The 9998-nt window shown below is 46.0% G+C and overlaps 1 protein-coding gene across 2 annotated transcripts; it reads left to right on the forward strand.

The window, feature by feature from the left end:
• Positions 1 to 1142: 1142 nt before the first annotated feature.
• Positions 1143 to 9402, forward strand: LOC123099203 (homeobox-leucine zipper protein HOX10). 2 transcript variants are annotated; one of them, XM_044521378.1, is made up of 20 exons: positions 1144 to 1430; positions 1574 to 1684; positions 1821 to 2145; positions 2448 to 2607; positions 2925 to 3007; positions 3109 to 3199; positions 3287 to 3382; positions 4146 to 4259; positions 4358 to 4441; positions 4538 to 4693; positions 4814 to 4888; positions 5124 to 5230; positions 5317 to 5500; positions 5834 to 6022; positions 6336 to 6416; positions 6933 to 7064; positions 7534 to 7856; positions 7964 to 8069; positions 8662 to 8811; positions 9087 to 9402. In XM_044521378.1, the coding sequence occupies exons 3-20, from the start codon at positions 1907 to 1909 to the stop codon at positions 9231 to 9233; spliced, it is 2517 nt and encodes an 838-aa protein (XP_044377313.1). In that variant the 5' UTR covers positions 1144 to 1430; positions 1574 to 1684; positions 1821 to 1906; the 3' UTR covers positions 9234 to 9402. The 2 variants fall into 2 exon arrangements, with proteins under 2 accessions (XP_044377312.1, XP_044377313.1); XM_044521377.1 differs by lacking the exon at positions 1574 to 1684 and having other exon boundaries at positions 1143 to 1430.
• Positions 9403 to 9998: the final 596 nt, after the last annotated feature.

The raw sequence follows: 9998 nt of genomic DNA on the forward strand, positions 1-9998 counted from the left end.
TGACATAGTCGCCGGCTGTGGCGGCGACGGGGGGGGTGGCATAGTCGCCGACCGCGAACAGCGGGAGGACCTCCTCCAGGCCATCCCAGTTCGCATCCTTCTCGTGCCTGCTCTCCTTGAGAGCGAGCTACATGGCGGTTGCAGCGTAGCCTGGTAGGCTGCCTCCTCCTCCGGCTTGACCTCCGGAGGCGGCGGTGGGACGACGGGGTTGAGCTGGACGCCGCGGCGGCGCTCCTCCTTGTGGTCCAACGCAAACCAAGCCTCCCAGTTGGTAGAGTCCGGCGCGTACGCTGGGAACCGCCGTTGCTTCGGCGTCAGCAGCTCGCTAGCACCGGAATGTGGTGCGGGTCCAGGCAGGTTGACATCTGGGTACCGGAGGGGCTGGCGGTACTGCCAATGCCACCGCGCCTCATGCACTGGTATGTACAACCGCTCCTTCTCCCATGGTGGCGGCGCACGGGGCGAGCTCGCGCCGGGGCAGAACTTCCCCTTGCCCTTGTCCCCGAAGAAGCCCATGGCGCGCTAGCTAGGGTTTATGGTTGCCGGCAAAGGAACAAAGCGTGGCCAGATGTGGATGGGGCTATGAAAGTTGACGAGGCCGCCCCCCCGCACGCTTGCATTAAAAAGGACGGCGGCACGGCGCTTTCACCCACTGCCAGGCGGGCCCGAGGTCGGTGTTCACGTTTAAGACGACCGCGGGCGCTGGTTGGGCGGCCGACGGGTGGGGCCGCGGCGGACACCGGGAGGACGCGCGCGGTGTTCGTTTTGTGTCTGCGTGGACACAAACTAGGCGTAAATTTAAGCCTGAAAAGCGTCCAGACGAACACCGAACAAACACGGTTTGAATTTGGGTCCGTGTGTTAGGCCTGCACTTTGATCTGTTTCGACCCAAACGAGGACAGTTGCGTGGGCCGGTTGGAGTTGCTCTAGCTCGGAGTTCTCTCTGCCTCGTCCGTCCGTCCGGCCTGGGCGCGGACCACCTGCGCCTGGTCCACCCAGAGTAAGCCGTGGCCACGCCTCCCTCCTCTCTCTCTCTCTCTCCTCCGACAGCGGGAGGAGAGAGAGAGGCTGCGGCGGTGCTGTTCCGCGTCGCTGTCCCGTCCCGTCGTACCGGGCTTTAAAGCTGTCGACCCGTCACCTTTTCCCATCCCTCCTTCCCTCTCGCTCTCTCGCTCCTCAATTACGACGCCGCAGTCCGTCGCAACCAAACCTACCCAACCCAGTGTTGCCCAGCGAGGGAGAGGCCCTACCCGGCGGCGAGGAGCGGAGTTTTTCTTTTCTTCGGCGGCGGCTGCGCTGGCAACCAGCAGCTCCGACCCGATGCTCTCCGGCGGCGGAGGGAGGCGCCTGTGAGCGGAGAGGTGTCGTGTCTCCGGGCGCCGCTGCTCCGCCCAGCCCAGCGCCGGCCCACGCGCGCCACGGAAGCCGAGGTGAGGGCCTCTCTGCCCGGGATCTAGCGACGCGCCGCGGATTGCCGCCGCATTTTGATTTCGGGTCCCCGTCGACGCGCTAGTTTTTTTCTGGGAGGTTACTCAATTTCGGCCACTAGTACTTACATACATACGCACACTAGATTTCTACGCGGAACGGAACCAGAGGAGTTTCGCTCGCTCGCACTGGTACCATGTATCCTCCGCTTCGCTCCCATTGTAGAGGGGTGATCTAGCATAGCGCCGCATTCACGGTTTGTTTTCTCCCTGATTTGGGAACCCGGCTTCACCAATTTCGTCCTGCATTTTCGGATCTCGTTGCGCGCGCCATTAATTGTTACAGACTATCTCCCAACTTCACGAGTTACCAATTTTGTTTGTTTGTTGAAGCGTGCTGTACGATTCGATTCTGCAAATACTGGGACAGTTTTAAGACTTGGGACGATTATTGCATTGGTGAGGGAGCAATCTAATCAATGGCTGCGGCGATGGCGATGAGAGGGGGGAGCAGCGACGGCGGCGGCTCGGATAGGGGAGCCGGGATGGACTCGGGGAAATACGTGCGGTACACGCCGGAGCAGGTCGAGACGCTCGAGCGGGTGTACGCCGACTGCCCCAAGCCGACGTCCTCGCGCAGGCAGCAGCTGCTGCGGGAGTGCCCCATACTTGCCAACATCGAGGCGAGGCAGATCAAGGTCTGGTTCCAGAACAGAAGGTAATAACAAAAATTCTAGCTAGAATCTGCTAATTCTGATAATTCTGGTTACTTTAGTATCTCCTGAGTGATGCCCTGTCAGTTCAGAATATATGCCATGGTGGTATTCTTGTAAAAATGTAGGGCTGTGAACTGCTACATTGCTGTTGTGAACATGACAATTTGTTTTGACATGCAGAGAAATTGTCATGTCAATTGCTTATCTGCTGCTGCATTTCACCTGTATCAAGTCTATTATCTTCCTTTTTCTTTTTCTTTTTTTATATTGTGCTAAGGCGGATGATTGCGCTTGGCTGTTACAGGTGCCGAGATAAGCTGCGGAAAGAGTCTTCACGGCTCGAGTCCGTGAACAGGAAGGTGTCGGCCATGAATAAGCTTCTTATGGAAGAGAACGAACGTCTCCAGAAACAGGTCTCCCAGCTGGTTCATGAGAATGCACAAGTGCGGCAGCAGCTGCAGAATGTAAGTCTTTGTTGTTGAGCTGTAGGTGTCACGCTGGAATCTTGTTTATTCACATTTGGTTTTGCATGATGTAATACACAATTACGCATTTAACATCCCTCTTTGCATAGCACATGGCATGCGAGGGACAGTTCAGTTTCATATGATGCTTTGTACTTGTAATAAATGAGTATGGCAGTGTACTAGTAGTGCAGTTGGTATATGTTTTAAGGTAGGTGTACCACCTAGAGGCTAGAGTCCTTGGGATGTTAGAAATCTAACCAGATTGTTGTACGTTTAACGTACTTTTCCTGATAACATCTGCTGATTGAATACAGACTTCAATGGCAAATGATGCAAGCTGTGAATCAAATGTGACCACCCCTCAAAACCCTATAAGGGATGCAAGTAACCCTTCTGGGTAAGAAAATCGCCCCGGGTAGCTAGGAAAGAATTCTTGCTGCTGACCTTACCTTTTTAGAATCTCCCTTTCCTGAAACTGGCTTTATTTTCTCGTTCCAGGCTCCTTTCGATTGCAGAGGAGACCTTGACAGAATTCCTCTCGAAGGCTACTGGGACAGCTATTGAATGGGTCCAGATGCCTGGGATGAAGGTTACATGCCAACTCTGTTTTTTTTTTTGCGATTAACACTAACATGTTCAGAGATATGCTAATTATGCTCTGTTTTCATGATGTTAGCCTGGTCCGGATTCGGTTGGTATCGTGGCCATTTCACACGGTTGCCGTGGTGTTGCTGCCCGTGCCTGTGGTTTGGTGAATCTAGAACCAACAAAAGTAAGTGTTTTACTGCTTTTTGGTGCTTAGTTTTGAAATTTATGTTATGTCAAGCGTTTTTCTGTCAATATTTATCTGGGGTAACTGGGTAAGTATTTCGTGTGCTAGTTAGCTTTTAGACTTAAGTTTTTGTGTGCATATGGTGATTTGTTGTGGCTTAAAGAAACACAAATGCCATGGAAGACATTGCTGCCAATCTGTTAGTTATTCACGACAGAGTAAAGTTTGATCGGAAGGCGATTCAATACTTAAGGCCTTAACTTTGAATAGTGTCCTCTTATATGCAGCAAGAACAACAATAACAACAAAGCATTTAGTCCCAAACAAGTTGGGGTAAACAACAAGGCCTTTAGTGTCCTCTTCTGCAGCAACAAAGCCTTTAGTGTCCTCTTCTGCAGGCTCCTGGAAATTTTTCTCTGATCACTTTTTTTTTGAAAAGGAGGTTTTCCCCCGGCCTCTGCATCCGAAAGTTTTCTCTGATCACTTAGGCTGTGGTACAAAAGATAGAATGCCCTCCTCACATTAGTAGGTTGTAATGCAGTTTGATCTGAATGTGAATGAATATTTAACGCCTTAAATTTGAATAGTCTCCTTTTCCACTGCTCCTGGAGAGTTCCACTGACCACTCAGGTTGTTTAACATACATATAGTTTGTCTACTAAGTAATTGCAGAAAATCAAACTGCTATTTCCCGCAAAAAAAAAGAACTTATAATTGGCAAAGGTAATCAAGAAATTGTATCTGATAGAACTGTGTTATGCAGGTTGTAGAGATCTTGAAAGATCGACCATCTTGGTTCCGTGATTGTCGAAGCCTGGAAGTCTTCACAGTGTTACCAGGTGCAAATGGAGGAACAATTGAACTTGTTTACACACAGGTCAGTGTTAAACCATTTTTGGTTGAATTGTTTCTTCCGCCTATGTACTGATGCACATGGCTCCTGCTGTGAACTCTACCATTTGTTTTTATATGCAGTTGTATGCTCCAACAACTTTAGTACCTGCACGTGATTTTTGGACTCTAAGGTATACAACCATAGTGGAAGATGGCAGTCTTGTGGTATGTATGAGTATGAGCACTAAGTTCACTTATTTTAACTCTATTGAATGTGAGCTAGGTATATCACCTGTTGCTAATATTCTTCCATCTCTTAAGGTCTGCGAGAGATCCTTGAGTGGTTCTGGGGGTGGTCCAAGTGCAGCTTCTGCACAGCAGTTTGTCAGAGCTGAAATGCTTCCAAGCGGATATTTAGTTCGCCCCTGTGATGGTGGAGGTTCCATTGTGCATATAGTGGACCATCTGGAATTTGAGGTCTGATCCCTGTTATGTATCCTTACGTTTGCATTTTGATGTAGTTTTATTTTTCGGAAATAATGTATGACTGTTTCTTTGTGATGCCCATTAAACATTTGATTTTCTTCCATCTTTCAGGCATGGAATATTCCTGAAGTGCTTCGTCCGCTTTATGAGTCTTCTAGGGTAGTTGCTCAGAAAATGACTACTGCGGTGAGTGTTTAGTGCTTGCAAAGTTTTGCTCCGCTCTATCTATGCATGTGAAATTGCATCGGTACTGATTACAAACTCCTCATTATGTGGAAAAACCACTTATTCATGAACTCTGAAGTTTTATATTTGATATGTGGTGAAAATGATTACGATTTTAAGTCCTTAGGAGATCTTGGGAGTTCATTCTCTGCACTATACTTCATACTAAAAATTACTAACTGCACTACATATCAAGGCACTCCGCCACATCAGACAAATTGCTCAAGAAACAAGCGGTGAGGTGGTGTATGCCTTGGGGAGGCAACCTGCAGTACTACGGACCTTTAGTCAAAGGCTGAGCAGGTGAATTTGGATCAACTGTTACTCTTTCAACGGTTAATGTGCATCTTATTGACATGTTTCCAATGCCATTTTTTACGTTTTTTTAGAGGCTTTAACGATGCCATCAGTGGTTTCAATGATGATGGTTGGTCCATAATGGCTGGAGATGGCATTGAAGATGTAGTCGTTGCTTGCAACTCAACTAAGAAAATTAGGAACGTCAGCAATGGTGTTAATGCTTTTGAAGCCCTTGGAGGTACTATATGTGCCAAGGCATCAATGTTACTGCAGGTAAGGGTGCTCTTAGTTCATTGTGTTGCAATTGGGTTATCTTTGTTATTTTGTACTAACATAAACTTCTTTTAGTGGTTCAACACTTCACCATGCACATGCACATAGTACATTGCTCAGATCTATTTACATTTGATATTGAGATCCTAATTAAGTTTCTATGAATGTATGTATGGCTGTGCACGTTGAAGTTAAGTTTCGATGAATGTATGTATGGCTGTGCCAGATTTGAGTGCTTTAAAACTAGTCTGCCCATTTGAGATTTTAGAAACTTTTAGATCAACTGAGTTAAATTCTTATATTACATCTTTCTTCCTTTACTTGATATTGTAGAGTGTCCCACCTGCGATACTAGTTCGATTTCTGAGGGAACATAGATCTGAGTGGGCTGATTACAGTATGGATGCATATTTGGCTTCAGCAGTGAAAACAAGCACATGTTCGTTCCCTGGGCTGCGTCCAATGAGATTTTCTGGGAGCCAGATCATCATGCCACTTGCTCACACAGTAGAGAATGAGGAGGTACATTTATTGATGTTTCTGTCGTAATCTTGTGCTGTTTCATTTGTGACTTTGTGAGTAATTTGGTATTACTACTATTCTTTAATTGATATAATGACCTAAACTTAAAAGTAAATTAATTTTTTAGGGTATATATAAATTACTTACTTTTATGTAAATTATTTTTTTAGGGTATATATAAACTACTTACTTTTATTTTCCCTGATATTGTTACATTGCACATAACTAGTTAGTTTTATTCTCGATATTTCCGTTGCCATATTATGTGTACCACACCACTTCGTTAATTTGAGAAAAAGCAAATAATGTGCAGATTCTTGAAGTTGTTCGCCTTGAGGGACAACCTCTTAGTCATGATGAAGTTCTTCTTTCAAGGGATATCGACATGCTTCAGGTGGGAATTTGGACCTCATTACGCCCTATGTTTGTTTGGTGTGTCCTACATTATTTGGGAAAGACGTTTACTAGCATCATATTAACACCGTATCAGTGATTTCTTACTTAAAAGATGACTTTATATCTTCTGTCTAGTATTGCAGCTCGTTAATATTTGCCTCTGTTTCACTATGCCATATTAGCAAATCTTAGCCTATAAAGTAACCGCTAACATAACTATGTTTGTCTGGATGTCTGGTTATACCAAGTAGCTTGATACTGTATATTTTGCTAAGTGGAGTAAAAGGTGCAAAACTTTTTACAAGAATGCCAATATCCTGGTCAATGTGATTTCCTGAGAAACTTGGTTTAATGTGATTTTGAAGTGTTCTATTTCGGGGAAATTTGGCTTAATGTGATCTTGAAGTCTGCTGTTTCTACTATTCCTTTATTCAATTGGAAGGGTTGCCATTCCGCAAACTATTTATACTGTACTGAGTTCTTGTTGTATCATCTTTTTTTTTGGGTATTTCAGCTTTGCACAGGAATAGATGAGAAATCTGTGGGATCCTCCTTCCAGCTTGTCTTTGCACCAATTGATGATTTTCCAGATGATGCTCCATTGGTTTCATCCGGCTTTCGTGTTATACCACTTGATATGAAAACAGTTAAGCGTTTCCACCCACATTACTCCCCTGTTCTAACGTTCTGTAGGTCACCATGTGCTTTATTTGCTATATGTTTCTGTTGATGCAATAAACTGTAATTTATTCTGGATGCCTATTACTAGATATTTTACTGGCGACCTTAATTTTGTTCTGTAACTTAACCCTGGTCAAGTGTAAAATTGTTCGTGGGATACTGTTATTTTCTTGGATGATAATTTATTTGCACAAATCCTTCAAATATATGCAAAAAAATTCTTTCTTTTATTCCCTGTTTCCTATGTTCTGATCAAGAGTTCCTTGATTTTGGTCAATGATTGCTGAGAGTTCTGTTCCACTATATGCATACTTTTTGTGTACTTTGTTTTTATCCATCGGGCCCGTGTCTGTGTGCATCCTTGATGCAGAGTCCAGGAGAAATGTGTGCTTCCCTTATCTAAAAGAAGTTTTTAACCGTCATATTCCATGCAGGACGTTGTATCCTCTGGCAGGACATTAGATTTGGCATCTAGTCTTGAAGTAGGCTCCACTGCAGCCCAAGCCTCTGGTGCATCTCCAGATGATTGTAATGTGCGATCTGTGCTGACAATCGCCTTTCAATTCCCTTATGAGCTGCATCTTCAAGACAGTGTTGCAGCTATGGCCCGTCAGTACGTTCGTAGCATTGTTTCTGCTGTTCAAAGAGTGTCGATTGCTATCTCTCCATCTCAATCTGGTCTAAATGCCGGGCAGAGGATTCTCTCTGGCCTTCCTGAAGCAGCGACACTTGCTCGGTGGATTTGCCAGAGCTATCAGTAAGTGTATTTGTAATTTTTCTTCCTGTGGCATCAGTCTTAGTCCGACTGCTTTTGATGTTTTTCCATGGCATTTACAAGCTGATAGAATTTTGCTGTCCACACAGTTACCATCTAGGGGTAGAGTTACTTACTCAATCAGATGTAGCTGGGGAAGCATTGTTGAAGATGCTATGGCACTACCAAGATGCTATCCTGTGCTGCTCATTTAAGGTATCTGAAGAATCTCAGCAGAAAAATTCAAGCCTGTTCCCACTTCTATGTTCATCAATTTATCTTTATCTGATTAAGGAAATTAGTTACTATTAGAAATATACCACTCAACCAATGTCTGAATGCATACTCGAATTTAATAACAACTGATATACTAGTATATTGCTAGATGAGCATGTAACTTGCTTGTTTCTGAGAATGATGAACAACTTTGGAGTACTTACTCTGTAGCTGGTTCGTGTATTGACTGGGCTGCTGCGATGGGTTTTTTCTTATATAGAACTACCTCCATCACAAAATATAAGATGTTTTTTCAGTTCAAAATGAACTGAAAAAATGTCTTATAGTTTGGAACGGAGGTAGTATTTTCCAAGGGGTTGCTCCAGTGAACCACCTTCTTCGAGTTTGTGAATCTTACAGAAAAGTTGAGGTTTCCCGCGGCCTGTGTGGTGGGCAGAGAACCTCATGGTTCATAAACTTTGACATGCTAACAAACCCATATGATTTTATTTATGTTCTCTCATAGCTGCAGTTCTTAAGTCTCTAGTAGATTTTCTGACAACAAATTCTGTAATGGCCTCTATTCTATTAGGAAGTACCCGTGTTCACATTCGCCAACAAGGCAGGTCTTGACATGTTGGAAACTTCCCTCGTCGCCTTACAAGACCTGACACTGGACAAGATCTTTGATGAGCCTGGAAGAAAAGCATTGTTCTCGGAGATCTCAAAATTGGTGGAAGAGGTACAACTGCTTTCTCGCCCTTTATTACATAGCACGGCCTTTTTTTCTTCCACAAACTGTACCGTTGGCGAATGAACATTTCACAAAATTTCATGAAAGCCCTCACTGCACACAACATTGAACTCCCCTGCTCCCAGGGATGTCCAAGTTGATCCAGTTCGCCCATTAACCGTCTTTTTCGAGCTGGACAACCAATGCCACCTACCTGCACTGCAGATTCTGCTTCAGTTCAAGCTCTGAATATGCAATGTCTCTGCTTTGCCGTGTACTTGCAGGGCCATGTGTACCTGCCATCAGGCGTGTGCATGTCGGGGATGGGCCGGCACGTGTCCTTCGACCAGGCCGTGGCGTGGAAGGTGCTCGGCGAGGACAGCAGGGTCCACTGCCTGGCCTTGTGCTTCGTCAACTGGTCCTTCGTGTGATGTACCATATGCCGCCGGGCCGGGCCGGGGTGACGTGTGATGAGCAGATAGAAACAGTTTTTGGTGGGAAAAAAATGACACTTCTAGTATTGTTTGTAGCGTTAGCTCTAGGCGTGGGGTCTAGCACATCTATGAAACTCAAGTCGTGATCATGTACATTTTGGTCTCAGCTGCATGTATCTGAATTCAACAGCCAGCAGGCAGGGAGAGGCCATCGCTGCCGCAGTGTTGCTGCATCCATCTCGCCGTCCTCCGACCCGCAGCCGTTGCCGGAGTGTGGCACGATGGGGCGCGGCGGAGGAGGAGGAGCCGCCGGAATACGCCCCCCGTGTGGCATGCGAACAAATCGGGGCATGGTGGCGGGCTCTAAGATCATGACCCTACTGAGTTTATCCCAGTGAAAGCAGCCCTAGATCATGTGATTGATGGTTCAGTTTGGATTTTGATCAAGTTTGAGAGGCGTCTTCTGCGCCTGACAGAGCAGATTCACTTGCACAGTAACGAAATGGAAAATTGCACCGCGCGAGCATGATCTCCGGGAGCGTACATACTTGCGCCGTGTGTCATGCGATGCTCTCGCGTACGCGCAGCGCCATGAGGGCCGTGGGCCGGCCAGTTGTGACCACGCCAACTTCTCGCACCGTGTACGTGCGTGGGCCGACATGTCGTGAAAACAAACACGCGAGTACCCGGGGCACGTCCGGCATCTAGGTTTACGATATTCTCATGGTCTAAGCACGTAAGTAAAGGTTATCACTTTACACG

Source organism: Triticum aestivum, chromosome 4D (assembly GCF_018294505.1).
Source record: "Triticum aestivum cultivar Chinese Spring chromosome 4D, IWGSC CS RefSeq v2.1, whole genome shotgun sequence".
Classification (NCBI taxonomy): Eukaryota; Viridiplantae; Streptophyta; class Magnoliopsida; order Poales; family Poaceae; genus Triticum; species Triticum aestivum.